Source organism: Seriola aureovittata, chromosome 1 (assembly GCF_021018895.1).
Source record: "Seriola aureovittata isolate HTS-2021-v1 ecotype China chromosome 1, ASM2101889v1, whole genome shotgun sequence".
In the NCBI taxonomy this organism is placed as follows: domain Eukaryota; kingdom Metazoa; phylum Chordata; class Actinopteri; order Carangiformes; family Carangidae; genus Seriola; species Seriola aureovittata.
In genome coordinates, this window is record NC_079364.1 from 21,271,761 (window position 1) to 21,289,631 (window position 17,871).

Below are 17,871 nucleotides of genomic sequence, written 5' to 3' on the forward strand. Positions count from 1 at the left end.
TTTGTACAGCTTATACTGCCTGTTGAATTGCAAATAAATAAAACACATGAAAAACCTGTACAAGGACCTTCACAACTCTCAACCTCAGTCTCACTCATGAGGAAAACAATATACAGCATTTAAAGTATTTCCTGTAATTGGAGGAGCCACTTAAGCAGTGAAGACGGTCATTGGAGAGATTGTCATAACTGTAAGGTCTTTGATTGGAAGAATCCAAGGGAGGAGCAAAGGTGTCCCTGAGTAACCTCTGATTTAATCTGAGCTCCTATGAATTTTTCAGTTACTGCTGAAACTTCTGTGTAGTTGGTGACACATCTGTACCAAACACCTCTCTGCATACCTGGCGCTTAGACATCAACATGCAACAACCAGGCCGGCTGAGGCTGAGGCCGTGGCTGGAGGAGCAGATTCAATCTGGGAGGTATCCAGGGGTCAGCTGGCTGGACCAGGTAAACCCCTCCATTTGTGTGCAAAAAAACTTTGTTGTCAAGCATGAATCAGAAAGTACTAAATACTTTGACCTGTTCAATGCTATTTTATTGTACTTTGTTCTACAGTCAGCACGGATCTTCCAAATCCCATGGACACATGCCGCTCGTCATGGATGGAGTATTGACCGAGATGCTACACTCTTCAGGAGCTGGGCCACATACACTGGTAAGAGCCCCACACAAATACTTTTGTGTTAACTTTTCTTATTCTATCAATTTTTGCCTGATACCTTGCATGCTGGTACTTTGATGCTTTGAGCAACATATGAGTAAACACCCAGTAGTAAAAACTTATCTTGGACGTCTTTAGTTAGCATTTTTCAGTTTGACACGGTGTCCTGGTAGCCCGATGGGCAAGATGCATACCATAAGTTCACAACATCCCTGGTTCAGTTTATGTCTGGGCTCTGTCAATGAAGGTTAAAACAGGTTTTACTGGATGTTTTCATTAAAGAAAAAAAATGGTCTGTCGTAGGCTACAAAGAATAATCCACATTACAGCAATTCATTTCTTCAATTTACATACTCTCTGGAAGAAAAAAAGTTTAAAGACGTTATCAAAAGTTAAAATGTGGATTTTGGAAATTATTCAACCATCCTGATGAGACTTGTCTGTTGACCTGCTTCTTCCTTGGGGAAGATGTTTCCAGTGAAGAGCAAACATGGTTGTACTGTTCAGTCCATGTCTTTCTAGATTAACCACATTCTTGAGACTTGTACAGCAAACTTAGATAACACCAGTCTATACCAAATAAACCCATAAATCAAGGAAGGATAGCCAACTGATACTGATGGTTATCTGCAAAAAATCATCTCATCTCAGTCCAAACTATGCATCTGCACCCTGCAGTGACAGCTAAATACCAAACTAAACATAAAATAATTAAAACTGGGAAAAGATTTGGTCCATTTGGTTTTTAGTGTTAGGGTTAATACACACTGCACATTTAAAACCTTTCCAACCCAGTTGCTGCTTAGATTTCTGTTTACATTTTACATGTTCACAAGGTTTGTAAAACTCACAATCAAGCACAAATAATTTACAGTAATCCTTTTGGTTTATTTAATTGACATCTCCTCATGGTAATCGATAAATCAGTAATCTGTGTCAGATTACTGGTTACCTCCTTATCATATAAATAGCACTGAGTGTGTTCTTAGGATATTGCCGCTTCATGGATTACTTTGAACAATAAGAAATAATCCCATGACCAGATGTTTTTGCTTCTGTTCTGAGTAACGAGTTTAGTATAGACACACACACCCATATGTGAAACCCATTACATATTTCTGTCTTGGGAAAGTCATGGTTCGTGACTCTAGCTGCATCACGTCACATGGGAAAGCTCCAGTTCAGTTGATGTGAATGTGCAAGGTGATCGTATTGCTGTCAAAGTTCAACAGGACATCTCAAAATTCATCAGATTTAGAATAATAACAATAATAATCATTATTATTATACACAGGATGTATAAGAATAATTAGCGTAGTTATTCTAAAGTTAAGTTGTTACAAATGAAGATATTCAAGTCATTAATGACCGAGCGGGGCTGTAGTATAAAGCTGCTGCTACCTCTGCTCCTTTTTTTCTTGCTAGCCCTTGCCCCTACAGATCATTTACAGCACAAATGATCTGTAGTGGATCTTTTTAAGCTCCAGTGACTTTTTTCACTGAAGCTGGTGAGAGGACTGGCTGAAGTCCAAATCACACGGTCGTTGCTGGGGTATATATATGGTTAGTAGTAATATAGCTGTTAAAGAGAACTTAAGTAAAGCGTGCACTGTGATAAATGCTGATACAATGTTAAATATAGATTACTACAGCTAAACATGAATGTGCGTCTTATATAAAATTCCATGCATTATGTTGGAAACACTTCCTGATGTGTATTCATCATTTCAGTTCACTGTCTATCTATCTATCTATCTATCAATCTATCTATCTATCTATCTATCTATCTATCTATCTATCTTCTAAAAAAGCATAAGATATATGTATATATTGTACATTGTGTATTTTAGCATTACCTGTTCATTGAGAAGAAAATGTAAAACTGTTTCGAAATGTACTTAGTATATGATGACGACTATGTCATACTGTGACATCAAGCATTCGTATATTCAAATGTTTATATATCAGTTATAAATGCTTCATAAGAGGAGTTATAGCTGTTTACAAAGACATTAATAAATTATCAAAAATGGCCTTACATCTGTTTACAACCACACTATAGTGTGTGATAAACCATTAATAACTTAATAAACAGCTTTACAAAAAGCTTAGAAATGCTAACTGGAAGATGAGGAGTGGGCGGTTAAAATAAAGTATTACCAACAAATTGTTGGACATCTAATTAGTCTAATTAAGGTGTATCACTATGCAATTCGCCAGCATAGATATCCCAGGGCGCTTTGTATGTTTACTTTCGGTTGGATTGGCTTTCCCCTCAATATATTTCCTTGTTGGAAAGAATAAACTAGGTTGAAATATACTGAAATGTTCCATTTAAACTCAAGTGGTTTAACTTCTGACCTTGTTTCAGTGAAATACAGGGATGGGTGTGACTACAGGTGCAACAAAGCACACTACTGACCCAAAGCCAAGCATAGCCATCTGTCATGCTGAGTGTAGTCAGAGGTGAAATAGGCTTGAAACTTAAACCAAGCTAGTTAGCGTTCGCTCAGAATAACTGCCAGACAACTTAATTTACTCGCCAGAAGGTTATCCATCATTCACCCCTGGAACATTTGCCCATTTACCGCAATGATTGTGACTTTATGCAAATGTGACACAAATTATATTTGTTTGCATTTCATGTTCTAGGTCTTTGTCATATTTTTGGTTGAATTTGGGTTGCAGTTGGATCATTTGTGATCCCATATTTCTTTGTTTTTATTAACAGGCACATTTAACCCATATCTCTTTACTCATTAACTAATCTTGAGGCACTGTCTTGAAGAGAATTCTTGTTTTTTTTTCAGTTTTGTGCTCACAGTATAATTAACATGTCCTTAAATTGTTAAGAATTATTAAATTTGGTACCACTTTACAGTAATGCTACCCTTATAAAGAATTTATAAATGGTTTATAACGGGGTTATTAATTCAGTTGTTAACGCTTTATAAATCATAAATAAACAATTATAAACAAGTTATAACACAGTTTTCATACATTGATGCAGGCTCACTATTTGGCAAGATCAACACTAGAAATTTCTGTAAATTTAAGGGAAAATTTAAACAATATAATCCTGTTATCATTAATGGCAGTATAGAACTGGACATTTTTCTCGGTGAAATTTTTCGTAAAGGTATTTTACAGTATTACTGATTGGAGAAAAGAAAACAGTAATTTACAGTATTTTTGCAATGACTTTTGGGAAAACAGAGAGTGATACACCTTTGACTGGACAATGCAGCTTGATGTTTTTTTTTCACCCATCTTCATCCTTCAAATGAATAGGTGAGTGCCTATTTACCTTGCTTGTTAGCATAGGCAAAATACATCACATTTCCAATCAAGTTGTATTGATTATCTAGTAGAATGCCATAAAAAAACAAGATATTTCACTTGTTATGTTAGGCTTTAAGCCAGAGATCTCCTGACTTTATGTTGAGGATTATTTCGCTAAAATAAACTGTATTCAGAGTGAATGTAAAGAGCATTGGACTTGAATACTTGACACAAGCAGCTGCTGAGCGCCAGCTGACCACACTCCTGCAGTCTTTTCTACTCACTACAGCTTCTATCTCCAGTCTTAAAATGATGCTGCATACACACTGGAATTAATGCAAAGGTTAGATACTTACATCCTTCAAGTGGTACTGTGTGCTCACAGCAGCTTTGATCATGTTGACCTTCTGTCTGTTGAGTTCTGTCTCACATGTTACATACAAGCTGTCTAAAACATCTGATCAGTGGAGCATGTTAAGGAAGCTTTTCTGACACTAATCAAGGCGAAACAAACTATTACTTAATCTGAACCATGAAAGTACACTTTTCTATTTCCCCAACAACCCTGAATACACACTCTTGTTTTTCAGGTCATTCCTTGGGATAAATCCTGACAGAGGCACCAAGGCTTGACGGGTCAAAGTCTTGGAAAATGGGGAAGGTCACTCAGAAAAAGATGGCATCAGTCAACCCTTGCATCTCCAGTCTACTAAGGAAATTAAGGACTTAATGTAGCTACAACAGTAAAACACTTATGTAGAGTAAGACTCTGCATAAATCAGTTCTCACACACTGTTAGTGTGTTAGTCACACTCTTTTTTCAGTTCACTTGGCCACTCATTCACTCCTTAAGCTGTTCCCTCATACAATCCTTATAAATATACACATACAGTACAACAGCTTATGTTAGAGAACCACTTGATTATTTTTGATAATATTTCTTGTGTTTATTTGTGTTCAGTGTTTAATGTTCATGCAGACTACAACACGTGTTACAGATCTTTTTTAAATGACAAAAATTTTGGTTTATTTGCATGTTGTGTTTTTACAAGCTTAATAAAGAGAGACACGGTTTAAAAAGACACTTTGAAGCAGCATTATTTGTCTTAAAATTTTAAGTTGCAATTTCAAAGACCATGTTTATTCAATGTATTAAAATATAGAGTTTTATAGCAAGACTGTAGTCCTTTTTGTTAGCAGTTAATTTATCAATAGCTTATACTGCAGCATATCTTATATATATGCTCTGTAAAATCTGTAAATATAGCTCCTGTGAAAAAAGTGTAAATAAACAGTAATAAACTGCTAATCCTTCATCAGTATTTTACTGTAAAAGTAAAAAGTAACAGCTTTTTGCTGTATTTAAAAACTGGTAGCAAACTGTAAATACCAGCAACAGCATGGTACTGTTAATTTTACAGTAAAATAATGGCAAACCTGCTTCCAGTTGTTTACTGTTTTTTAACGGTGAAACATTTAACTGTGAAGTTAATGCTTTCTACTCATTAATCCTACTAATGAGTCAGTACCATTTATAACCTGTAAAAGCAGCCTTATTGTAACTGATTAATAAATTATGTTTTACACTTTACAATAAGACTCCCTTTTACCAGTTATAAATGTTTGTAACTACCTGGAATGCTAAAGTCCTAAAGAAGATGCCAACCAGCAAAAAGCATCTCAATTTTCATATCCACTGTGCTGAACAATCTGATTGAATTATAAAGTACACAAATATGTGAAAAAGCAGCAGGTACAAACGCTGGATGATGGAGAAAACAAAGAAAGCTCAGTAACTAATGAGATATGAGGCTCAACAGTACAGATAAATGTGGGCTCACTATTTGGCAAGCAACAGGTCACTGTTTCCATTTTTATCTGATGTGTTATAACAGCTTATAAATGATTTATAAAGTCTAAACAAGCTAATTAATAAACTAGTTATAAACTATCCATAAATCCGTTATAAGGGTAGTCTTATTATAAAGTGGTACCAATTATTTTGTGTCTAATCACCACAAATCAAATCTGTGGCCAGGTAATCCAGCATAGAAAACTGTACAAACTGCACAGAGAGTGGGAAAAAATGGGGGTTAAAAATGGCACAACCCAAAAAACACATACATAGAGACTAATGTTTGTTCCTGTGCTTGTTCACCTCAGGACGATACCGTCCAGGCAAAGACAAGCCAGATCCCAAAACATGGAAAGCGAATTTCCGCTGTGCCTTGAATTCTCTGCCTGACATCTGTGAGCTGAGGGAGCACAGCAGGAAGAGAGGCAGCAATGCTTACAGAGTCTACAGGATGCTGCCCAGCACACAAACACACAGACGCAGGAGAGGTAGGACATGCACGTAAAATGTATGTAGGCCTATCACTTCAAAGGCAAACACATTTTATTTTCTCAGAGAGACCTCATGCATTGACAGTGCTGTCCTGTCCTCCCCTCTCTCAGGGCTGCGGTTCAGCAGGCCCAGAGAAAAACAGGCAAGTTTAGGTGATGATACATACACCATGCACACTTGGCAACCCACAACAACGAGACCCACTTCAGACTCCCCACAGAGGATGGAAACCCCCGCAGAAGACCTATTCAACAGCACACAAACATATGGTGAGAGGTTTGTTGGCGTGGATGTTGATCTGAAACACATTGCTTCTGTAGCCTCATGAGGATGATTGTTGTCATTGTTGTTGTGCAGGGATGTGGGAGGCCAAGCCAGAGGACCAGGAACAGAATGAGGCTGTGTTTAAGGTATCAGACCTTTAACTTACTGACGGACTGACTCAGTGCAGTGAATCATAGTTTTCTGAATGTACATTGTGTGGTTTAACCCTGTTTTGTCTGCTGTAGTTGATGGACCACTTAAGCAACGCTGACCTCTGGAACCAAACTGGAGAGCAGAGAAGATGGAGAACACACACACTGTGGGATCACTGGCACTGTAGGGCACTAGACATATATTTATACCGTATATATATATATATGTGTGTGTGTGTGTGTGTGTGTGTGTGTGTGTGTGTGTGTGTGTGTGTGTGTGTGTGTGTGTGTGTGTGTCTGTGTAGTTGTCACTGACCTCTTTGTCATTTTATTCCTAGAATTCATAATTGGCTATTATAGTAGCCTATAGTTGTCTTATGACTTCTTCAAATAATTTGTAAATTAATTAAAAACTCATATCACAGTAGTATTACACTTATAACTGTATAACTGTGAGATAAGACATGTCAAATGAATACAATCAAAGTACATCTTTCTTAGTTTACCATGCTGCAAAAGACAGATTAAATGTGTAGGGCAAATGTTTATGTAAGTGAATAATGACATGCTGCAGTTGTAAATCTGTGTCTCTTATTCCAGGTGTGTGTTTACATGTTGTTGCTCTGCAGGTGCTGGTGATGAAAATCCATTCTCTCTGAACCCAGAGAGCTACAGTGATCTGTTTGGTCCAAACTACATCAAGGAACTTTCTGATTGGACCACAAATCAGCAAACACTGATGCCTTAGCTGTGCACCCATGGCTAGTCCTCCTATACAGTTTGAGTTTACCACATGTTTGATTAAAAGCTGTTCTTACTTCAGGCTTCCTTGCTAACCTCCAGCCGTCTATCTGCTGAGCTGACCAGTGAAAGAGAGAAACAGGAGAGGGCGAGCGGACAGATATATTGCTCTGTCAGTCAGTCGGTCGGTCATCCTCTCTGCTGAGCATGCTGAGATGAAGATCCTGTTCCAAGCCAAGCTTTAACTCTGTCATCATCACTTGGGTTCACTATGGTTCAGTGCCTCAAACTCACTGAAGTGACACCAAGCTCACACCACAGCTTACAGAGTAAACAGATATCATTTCGCTTCAGTGCAGGATCAGTTATTGCTGTACTATTTCTTTGAGTTTGACTGGATGTTTAGCCAACATGCAGTAAAATAAAGTCCAGAACACGGAGGCAGGACATGTGGCTTTAACAGTATGTTTATGAGTGGAGTTCAAATCTGACTTAAGCTACAAAATATGTGTTTTTTAGTCCGTATATACAGTAAATGTGTGATCCCTATATGTTTGTGCCTTTGTTTTTAACAATTTTTTAAGATTTTCTCCATTAGATACTCATGACAATTTTGTATTTTTGTGTTTTGTTTGAAGCACCCAATGGTGCAGTTTGTCTTGTGTGTTACTGTATAACCTGTTTTTTTTGTTTTTTTTTAATAAAATGAATAGATTTTATATAATCCTGTGTTAAGAAAACGTAAAAGCTAGTAAAGCACATATATATATTAGCTCAAGACATGGATCTGTAAACTAAACACTGAATTAACCACACAGAACCATCATAGTTCTGTTTGTATGTGTGTGTCAATGTATGTTTCACACTGGCAGCTGACATAATTAGATAAAATATCATTTGTAAGGAGTTTTTTGCAATAAATAAATAAATGGTCAGACTCATTTTTTAGCTGTAAAAAGGAAAACATGCAAAGTACCAAATAAATCCAGCCACAAAGAAATCTAAGTCTCATTCTCAGGATCAGTTAACAAGGATGTGATCTCATGAAATCTAATCTCTTTGGTCTCACTGCAAAAACACTGATTTTAAAAATCTTCTGACAGGTTAATAGAGGCTAATACACTCTATGTGAGGACACTGCAATTAACATGAAACACTGAATGAAAATGAGTGCAGTAGTTTCATATGAAAAGCTTCAACGTATTGATTATAACTGCCACTAATTACAAAACCCAAAATACAGATTTTATCTGTGCCTGTACTTTACATCTGTTCCTGTTGGCAGACGTAGAAGAAACACAGGTGCAAATAATGACACTAATCACAGCTCTGTTGGATTGAAAGTGTCAGTGTCATTCCAGCCATACTGGCACACCTGAATGTGATGCTGCCTTTAATTACACCTCTCCCTTATCCTCTCATAACCCCTTCCATTTAAAACTTGATCCACCTCAGCTAAAACACTATCAACTATCTAATAATATCATGAGAAATAAAGGGCCATTTTTCTGCAGAAGGAGTACTTTTACTTTTTATGTACAATTTTTTTTTACACAAGTATGATTTTGTATGCGTTACTTTTAGTTGTAGTGGAGTATTTTTGCTTTGATGTAGCAGTATATTAGGATCTGTGCATCCCTACCACCATTGGTTATTGTGTGTTTTTAGTTTTAAAATCATCTGTGCTTTAATCCAGAATGACCCATAGATGGGGGGTTTCGGCCTCAAGTGAAAACATGGAGCACACAGTTGGTCAAACATCAACAGATAACATTTATTTGTCTTTGTTTATTCTGAAAAATGCAGACAGATGAACTTCCCTGAAAGTGGGAACTACATATCAGGCAGATCCTCAGGAGAAAAAAAAAATTAAACACTGCTCCAACCTTACCTTCCCAGCAATGTTATACAGGAAAGTAACCCAAAATATGTGACCCTGAATACAAATAAAGCATGGATCCATTACTTTTATGTTACGTATTTACAGTATTATCATTTTAAAAAAACAAAACAAAATAACTCCTGTGACAGGAATTCCAAAAAGGAAACAAATCTTTTAAGTCACATTCAACCAGTCCACCAACACAGCCTGCTGGTCACAGAATATACTGCAATCCCATTATGTCTGCACCTGCACATACAGTACTACAGCATTTAACCCAGAGCTGGAAAAAACACAAACTAGTCTACACATACGTGGATTTTTCTACACAGGAATTACTACAGAAACATTAAAACAGAAACATTAGATCTCTGTGACAAGGTTTTGACCTGATGAATCACCATTATTAAATCTGTCAGTGAATGTTGGGAAAGTGTTTACCAGTGGGTTTAAGGCTGTAAATGATAATCTGGTATTTTATGTTGCCTGGTACCAACACCAAAGATTTCATTCTTGTATCATGAATAGTTTACAATAGCACTCATTTAACATCAATCTACACAGACTTTTGTTCGACTTAATAATACCACATCACATTCTGTTATTGAATCATGGGATGTACATGGAGGACAAACAATCACTTGTATTAATAGATCCAGGTGTGCTGGTTTGCTCCACACCCCCTGGCCTTTCTGATTAATTATATTTTCAATGGAGCCTGGTTCGGAAATTTTGCCTACATATGACAGTACAAGGGGACAACAGATGTACCAGGCAGTCAATGAAAAGAGAACACTAACTCTAAGCTGACCACTAGTATAACTGACAATCAACATAAGCAGGCATTAAGAGCTGCACTTATTTATCCCTAACAGAAGAAACTTGTATAAAAAATGATATCAGCTTGAAAAAGGTGGGTAAACATTTGCACAAACAGAATGTGAATAACTTAACTGAATTGTCCATATATGTTTCATGTTAAATGGTTTTGACAAAATAATGTTTACATCGCATGAGAACACCTTTTAACACTGAAGCAATGTGATCGCAAACACCACTGCAAAGGTGGGTCAGGTTAGGTTGAATGCCATTTAGAAGCCTGTCAATTTTAAGAGAACTAATATTTGAGCTTTCAAAGAAACTTGCAGCTCCTAAGACCCCCAGAGGGATAAAAAAAAAAAAAAAAAAAAGTCTGCCAAACAAGAACTTATTATTTTATGTCAAGAGAAATCATCCAAGAAGCCATGAAAGGATATAGTATGTAACACAAACTGTCCTAGCAAAAAGGAACAGCGGTCACAATTATCCAATAGGGATATGATGGACATATAGTAGGTAAGCTAAAGGTATCAAACCTTACCCACATTTGTGGCAGTGTTTGCAGTGGTGATTTGGTTACTTCCAACTTTAATTCTTAATCTATAAGCCTTGAAAAGAAAAAAAACGTATATAAAAATATGAATCTTTTTGAAAGCACTAAGCTACAAATTACACTAGTAAAACAAATAATGAACATGAATTCAGAAGGCAGATTAAGAAGTTCATAGTTTATTAAAATTCTATATGATTCAATCTAAATGAATATAAAAAAAAAGTTGAAATCAATGCAAAATTCCTAAGCAAGTGTGAGTGTACAATGTATGGTCCAGTGTACTCTACTCATTTCAAGTTTATTACAAAACAGCAATCTTCAACCCTGAAAGCAACTCAGAGAATCATGAGTATTTTTCAGAACAAAACAATGAACATATATCGCTTTTTGCCTTGCTATCTGCTACCTGTCCTTTGATAAACCTCTGAGAATAAAGAAGGAAACTGAATGTTTCAAATCTCCAGCGTGGCCCAGCCACCATGAGGTCCGTTTACAAATCAGATAATAAATACAGGCATCCAAATGGGCTACAACAGCAAATATTTTTGAAAATATTTTCCTCATGCATACACACAAGCATACATCTGACTGAGATTTATGAGCTTTCTAAACCCTCTTATCTATTCTTAACAGTTACTCTTTACAGTGCAACAGTATGGCAGCAAATGGATAGCAGTGCTTTCATTAAAAAAACAAAAGGAATGGAAAATAAAAATATATACAACATTATGGAAAAGCAGTAGTTTCATCTTTTGGTCCTGCGTCCATTACAGACAGAACTGCTTTTTGAAAACGCTTCCTCATATCAACAACAGTAGTTTCCACAAGACTGTGAAGGGCTGTGGGGGGAAAGAAGGGGAACAAATGTTAAGATGCCGCTGATAGGTGCTCCAACAATCACACAGTTTTACGATCAAATCTGAATCTGACTGGTCAAAGTTTGGTGAGGATGTCACGTTGTCATTTTGCCTGTCCACATTTTTTCCTCAAACATGTTTGATATTGAAGGGCGGAATCCCTTCAGCAAACTGTAGAGTGACCAGATCCGAAATTGAAAGGTGAATGTAACCATGGTAACATCCAGTGGGAGTTTAAAAATCTAGGCACAGTGCAACATTAATGGTTAACCAGTCGCCTGAGTCCAGTTGAAAGCCATGCCTCTGCCCAAATCAGGCCAGTGTTGACAAATGAAAAACCAAACTTGGAAAAAAAAAAAAAAAAGGAAAAACTAATTTTACTGACAGCTGAGTCACTGTCACAAATAAAAATGGAACTGGTTATCAGCACAACAACACAACAAAGCTAATCAAGAAGAAGCAGGACATACATTCCTTCATGCAGGGATGAATTCCCCCAAAATAAACATGACTATATAAAGCAAAGTACAAATATGGGCTGTGTGGCATTTTTCCTTTTAAAGCCACACATGCCAAGCTCCCTGTTGTGTTTAGAGTCGCGTTGTTAACTGGAAAGTCTACACAATTCAATATTTACGTCCTGTCTTACCAATAAAGCACTGCAGCCAGAGGCAAAAGGCAACAACTTTCCAAACCGAAATTATATTTCTTGTTGTGATTTTTTATTCAAACACTTGAGTGACCTACATTACAGAACAAAAAAGAGGTTTCTTTGGAAGATCTGTTTACACACTGCTGGTTGTTTATCAGTGTTTACGACCTTTTACAAGTCACAAATAGTTGTTTACATAAACCCTGCATGAGTTGAACTTATATGGCTTGTATGAGGTAGTGAAAATTCTGCGGCTTAATATCAGTTCCACAAAGGGATGAAACAGCAGCTCTCACCTTGTTACAACTGAGAACCTTCAGATCCTCCATGCGCATAGCCCCCTTTAGATTTCATCTGGGCCTGAACAAGGTCCACCTACAAACATCAAGTTGGAAATGTTAGTTAACTGAAATGTTGTAACTGCTACTTTCTGTGGATTGAATATCCTGAAGAGAGGATTAAAAACCTACTGATGCCAATCCTAGGCCCATGTCCCCTGAGCCTACATGTGTGGTGTGAACAAAGTTTGTTGGCTCTCCGATCATGGAACGATCGATCCGTCGCCGCCGTTTCTGAAAATGGGTATCATTAACATTACGTTTTTTTTTAATCTGAATGTATTAAATGCAACATTACTTGAAACAAAACAAAACAAAACTATTCATTTGTCTCCAGTTTACTTTCTGAAACTTTGTTTCATGAGCAGTGGACCTGCGCAAACTAAGGCAGAGGTCGATGTTCGTGATTTCATTTATTCTATCTGTTAGTAGCCAGACTGTCTGACAACAACGAGCCACAACAACTAGTTGTTTTCTGCCACAATTATAAACCTTATTGAGTCTAATAGAGTTGTAAAGGCCCTGCCACTGCCATATTTAATCAATAAGCAAAAGATGCTGTACTTTATATTTTGTCAGGCACAACACAACTGCAATATATTATTACAAGAAACTGCCTAAGAATAAAGAATATTCGCAATTATCATAATTTGAGTGAAATGTAAGATTTTTTGGGCCAACTCAGTTTATCAGCCTACATACGTCATACCAATTTCTACTTTTAACAAGGCAGCTACATTTATTTAAAAAAAAAAACGACGTAAACAAGTTTGTCTTCTATGTTAATTTCGTACTCACAGGTTGTGGCTGCTCTGCAATGCAGCAGCTGAAACAAACCCAGAACTCAGTCATTCTGAGGCTGACGAAGAAGCCACAGCAGTTTCCTCTCTTAGTTCAGACGTCTCTCTGTGTCTCTCTTCCTGTTCAGTGCTACCAGAGCCACAGACACACAGGAAACTGTTGACAGACACACGCCACTGGTTTCTCTAGGGTGAACCGTTGGCACGAGTACTGTTCTCCCAACACAGGGCAGCACACTCCTGTCGGGACGAAAAAACAAAAACATCTTAATAAAGTGCTGACACATGGTTATCCACTATTTCTACACTTAAGTTTTGTTTTTGTTTTTCCTGCCGAGCAATCATAGATTTCTTTGTGGGCACCACTGGTGTCATAACTAATGACTCAAGAGGCGGGGACAATAGTATACATACATTTTTCTAATGAAAAAAAAAATAATAATAATAATATTTCAATTTCTGTAGTGCCTCAGTCAGTTTTCTAAGATTGGCTTAAAAGTTGGGCTACTATTTTCAAAATCAACTACTGTCACACACACATTTCAGGTATTTTGACATCCTCATGAAAAGTAAAAGGAAAACTTTAATCTAAAGAAGTATGTTGTACATAAGGAAATATTTATGCATGTGAAACTGTACAGGTCTCAAAATTGAGAACCTGGGTCAATGTGTGTTTCAGTGTGGGATCCTGAGCAGTCCCCCACTACAAAAGACAGGCATTCAAATTGATCAATGTTTCGCTTTTCCTTTTGAGGGTGATCTCGAGTTAAACAAATTAGTATTTGATTATAACCTTTGGCTATTTCTATTGATCAGCCAGGGTTTTCACTTTTCAGCATGCTGTTGTTAACAATGCAGCCTTGATAAGGTATATATTTTAGTTATTATCTCCCTGGAACTGAAATAACCTACAGGATTTATTCACTAACATGACATGAACAGAAAATCAGGAGCATCATTTGAAAAAATGACTGACATGCCTGTGCTGTTACTACATGACTGCTACATATACTATATTGTAGGGGGACACTCTTTTTAATGGATGATGTGTATCTTTGTGTTATAATGCTGTGTGCTACTGAGAAGACATAAAGAGACAATGTGTACATTAGGAGAAAAGGCTGTGGTAAGACTGTAGGTGGTACAGTTACATTTATATGACTTAATTCACAATTTTGTGGTATTTTGTGGTAAGATATTTCGAAATGTGTCATCTCAGTGAATATAATGTTTTTTGATATGTACAAATTTACTTGGCTGCATCAGACAACAGGATCAGGCATTTTTTTCAGCCATTCTTGCCGACAGGAGATGGCAGGAGGATCAAATGATCTGCCAAATGCAAAGAGCTCGCTGACAAAGTAATTTCCTAAATTTGCAACTGTCTCTGCAGCTGACGGTACACATCGCTGACATTGAACTGTCACTGAGCACTCCGTACAAGCGAATCATATTATCAGGTGGCAGGGAGTCACAGCAGAGGTGCTTAGTCTTGATCTTAAAGAGCGTTAAAATCCTTAAAGCATCACTTACACTGACTCTTGATCTAGGATTAAACGAAGGTAGTCGGTATTTACAAACAAATGAGCGTTATGTAACTTTGCACCGCTGCGGCAAACACACTTCACCAGAGAGTCCAAGAGCCCGAGCTAAAGCTGCTGGGTGCACATCAGTGGGGTTTCCGATGGCACCACAGCGTTTCAGGATTCATTTAAATTGAGTAAGTTTATACGAGCGGCGTTGTTTTTTGCAGCCAACCAGTGTTAGCACTATCAGCTGCTAGCAGAGTTAGCTCGCAGGCTACCGTTCACCAGCGCGCTAACGGCAGCAGCTCGGTGTTTTTTTCCACTGACAGCTAGCTAACGAGGCTAACCGTGCCCGTTTCCGAGAGTGTGACTTGAATGCTCAACAAAAACGGATTGTAAAGCAAACGAATCTTCCCGTTTGCCGTTTACCAGCGATATAATAAACCTATTTCCGGTGGTTATTGTAATTTCAAGTGAATGAACTTACCTGATGGCAGCCGGCTGGCCAGAGTAAAAACGTACGATCGACTGAAACCTAAAGAGTGCAAAAAACCAGGAACTGCGCTCGCTGATTACGTCAACCAGCTTCCGTTCAATAGCGTGACAGCTTCCGTGTTGACCCACGTTTTCATGTAGCTCGATAGAGACGAAGTTATAGGTTGATAAAAGTAGTTCTCAAATACTCAGGATGAGGCCATTAACAGATGAAGAGACGAAAATAATGTTCGAGAAGCTGTCGAAATAGTAAGTGAACCTGGACGACATTTTTTGCTTTCCTTGTTTTCCTGTTGAGCATCAAATTTGACTGAAATATCTAGCATGCTTGCTCGTTAGCGTGTGTGTGAGATCCGTCTGTTTTCTCCACAACAGCATCGGTGAAAACATAAAACTACTAGTGGACCGGCCTGACGGTACCTACTGTTTCAGGCTCCACAGTGATCGTGTGTACTACATGAGGTAATCCAGGATAAGTGAGCACAATTGTTGTCTTATCTACCAATACTTTTACATCGAGTAGTTCATGTATCATCGTGTTCTTGTTTTCCACAGTGAGAAAATTCTTAAACTGGCTACAAACTTTTCCCGGGACAAGCTCGTGTCAGTAGGAACATGTTTTGGAAAGTTCACAAAGACCAGCAAGTTCCGCCTGCACATCACAGCTCTGGATTTTCTGGCGCCCTATGCAAAGGTGAGGTGGCTATGGGTGCATCTCATTTGTATCTTTGCTTCCATCGTTTGCACACATTCCTCTCTATTTCGCTCGTGCCAGTGGAGGCTGGAGTAAGATTGAGGAAACAGAGGATGTGAGGCAATACAAATACGGGGTGAGGTGAGACTGTCCTTTTCACTTGAGCCCCAATTTGAATTGATGTCAAAAGACAGCTGCACCACTGGAGCAACCACTGGACAGCCCAAGGTGAAGTCTCCAAATGTCTCTTTATTGTCAAAACACATCAGTCCAAAAACACCAAAATACCCAGATTGCAATCAAATAAAACAAAAGAAAACAGAAATTCCTTAAATTGCAACTGCAACAAGCAAATTTTTTGACATTTTAGCTGTTAAAGACGGTATTCATTAATGACTAAGAAATTACTTTTTCCAAGTAAAAGCCCCTCGCATTGTGACATGACAAGATTTCTTCTGTGAAAAAAGTTCTGAGTATATTGGTTTTTTTTTTTTCTTTTAACAGTAACGTAAAACCTGTTTACCAAACTTATAGTTGTTATATATTAGAAAGTATGTATCTAGTTGCTGTAACTAGGTTGCTACGACAGACACGTCTACACAGGGGCCCTCATGAGACAGGATTAATTAGGTAAACCAGGTGTAACTTTGTCGACTTAAACCCAGAAACCCTTTTAAATATTGAATGTCACTGATTGAAGAAAAAAGAGCTGGTCCAGGTTTTTACTGAGCAACCAGATACCTTAATCCCACTGCTCTACTTCCTCGTGTATGTGTGTGTATCTTTGTCAGGCTCTTCTGGGGTCCTGCCTTCATTTACAAAGATTTGTGTTGAGAAGCTAATGAGGAGTAGCTAATGTTTGTGCACACAACTTTTCCTGTTTCCATTCTTTCTTTAAATTTTAAAACATTTCATCACTGCCACTAAGATTAAGTAAACTCACGCGTGTATGAATAACATGGAGCTTCCTGTCATATCTTCAGTTCAAGGTGTGGGTGAAGCCTGGAGCAGAGCAGTCTTTCCTCTACGGAAACCACGTGCTTAAGTCCGGGCTTGGGAGAATCACTGAGAACACTATGCAGTACCAAGGAGTTGTGGTCTATTCCATGTCTGACATGCCTCTGGTAAGTCTTATAACTATGATGCTCATTGCTTATATACTCTGCCAAACAGTTCAAAGAGTTGTTGTAGTCCACCAGTGGGATATATTAAACTAATGTCTTATCCCTCAGGGCTTTGGAGTGGCAGCCAAGTCTACACAGGAGTGCCGGCGAATGGACCCCCTGTCCATTGTCGTGTTCCACCAGGCTGATGTGGGAGAGTTCATTAGGAATGAAGACACGTTAACATAAAGCTGCATCAACAACAGGACTGTCAAATCCCCCCTTTTCATTACCGCTTTTTAATCGAGTAACGGTCACTGAAATTCAGACCCAGAACAGCTGTGGTTTTCTTTTAACCTTGAAGTGGTAGGATCTAAGCTCCTCAATAGGCGTTACAACTGGCCCATATTTCCAAATCAGTCTAGGGACTGAAACAAAGACCTGTATTGACTCCCCTTGGGATACCGCTAAGGTGCCATCTACAGGATTTATTTGTCACAGAGCCTCTTGATATTCCACTCTTGTCAAAATGATGCAGAGTGTTTATGTGAGTATCTCTCTTGTAATTTGTAATTTTTCAAATAAATTCATGTCTTTGTATTTATTTCTGTTTTGGTGAACTTGCTACTGAATAGGGGGGCTGCAGTGAAAATGCATATATCAGCCACCAGTAGAAATACATGACACCATTGCAGGTTTAATA

At 37.9% G+C, this 17,871-nt stretch overlaps 3 protein-coding genes across 3 annotated transcripts; 2 read left to right on the forward strand and 1 right to left on the reverse strand.

The window, feature by feature from the left end:
* The first annotated feature begins 298 nt into the window (after nt 1-298).
* LOC130167030 (interferon regulatory factor 2-like) lies at nt 299-9,076 on the forward strand. The gene is made up of 7 exons (XM_056372953.1): nt 299-449; nt 558-657; nt 6,109-6,288; nt 6,403-6,561; nt 6,650-6,702; nt 6,802-6,892; nt 7,338-9,076. Exons 1-7 carry the CDS (start codon nt 360-362, stop codon nt 7,454-7,456), a joined length of 792 nt encoding a protein of 263 aa, XP_056228928.1. The 5' UTR covers nt 299-359; the 3' UTR covers nt 7,457-9,076.
* Nucleotides 9,077-9,202: 126 nt separating this feature from the next.
* On the reverse strand, nt 9,203-15,447 carry cdc42se2 (CDC42 small effector 2). Its single transcript, XM_056372981.1, has 5 exons — nt 15,364-15,447; nt 13,349-13,590; nt 12,683-12,784; nt 12,509-12,587; nt 9,203-11,542 (listed from the first exon to the last, which is right to left on the reverse strand). The coding sequence occupies exons 2-4, from the start codon at nt 13,400-13,402 to the stop codon at nt 12,513-12,515; spliced, it is 231 nt and encodes a 76-aa protein (XP_056228956.1). The 5' UTR covers nt 13,403-13,590; nt 15,364-15,447; the 3' UTR covers nt 9,203-11,542; nt 12,509-12,512.
* Nucleotides 15,448-15,459: 12 nt separating this feature from the next.
* Nucleotides 15,460-17,772, forward strand: nip7 (NIP7 nucleolar pre-rRNA processing protein). Its single transcript, XM_056372969.1, has 5 exons — nt 15,460-15,620; nt 15,747-15,833; nt 15,927-16,065; nt 17,049-17,189; nt 17,298-17,772. Exons 1-5 carry the CDS (start codon nt 15,565-15,567, stop codon nt 17,415-17,417), a joined length of 543 nt encoding a protein of 180 aa, XP_056228944.1. The 5' UTR covers nt 15,460-15,564; the 3' UTR covers nt 17,418-17,772.
* Nucleotides 17,773-17,871: the final 99 nt, after the last annotated feature.

Bases quoted from the DNA above. Each gene is read 5' to 3' on its own strand.
- LOC130167030 (XM_056372953.1), top strand. From the start codon at position 360: ATGCAACAACCAGGCCGGCTGAGGCTGAGGCCGTGGCTGGAGGAGCAG. The intron at 6,562-6,649 runs GTGAGAGGTTTG...GTTGTTGTGCAG, and splicing joins CAACAGCACACAAACATATG to GGATGTGGGAGGCCAAGCCA. The intron at 6,703-6,801 runs GTATCAGACCTT...TGTCTGCTGTAG, and splicing joins AGAATGAGGCTGTGTTTAAG to TTGATGGACCACTTAAGCAA.
- nip7 (XM_056372969.1), top strand. From the start codon at position 15,565: ATGAGGCCATTAACAGATGAAGAGACGAAAATAATGTTCGAGAAGCTG. The intron at 15,834-15,926 runs GTAATCCAGGAT...TGTTTTCCACAG, and splicing joins GATCGTGTGTACTACATGAG to TGAGAAAATTCTTAAACTGG. The intron at 16,066-17,048 runs GTGAGGTGGCTA...TCATATCTTCAG, and splicing joins TTCTGGCGCCCTATGCAAAG to TTCAAGGTGTGGGTGAAGCC.
- cdc42se2 (XM_056372981.1), bottom strand. From the start codon at position 13,402: ATGACTGAGTTCTGGGTTTGTTTCAGCTGCTGCATTGCAGAGCAGCCA. The intron at 12,785-13,348 runs GTGAGTACGAAA...ACCCATTTTCAG, and splicing joins TTGCAGAGCAGCCACAACCT to AAACGGCGGCGACGGATCGA. The intron at 12,588-12,682 runs GTAGGTTTTTAA...TGATGTTTGTAG, and splicing joins TGGGCCTAGGATTGGCATCA to GTGGACCTTGTTCAGGCCCA.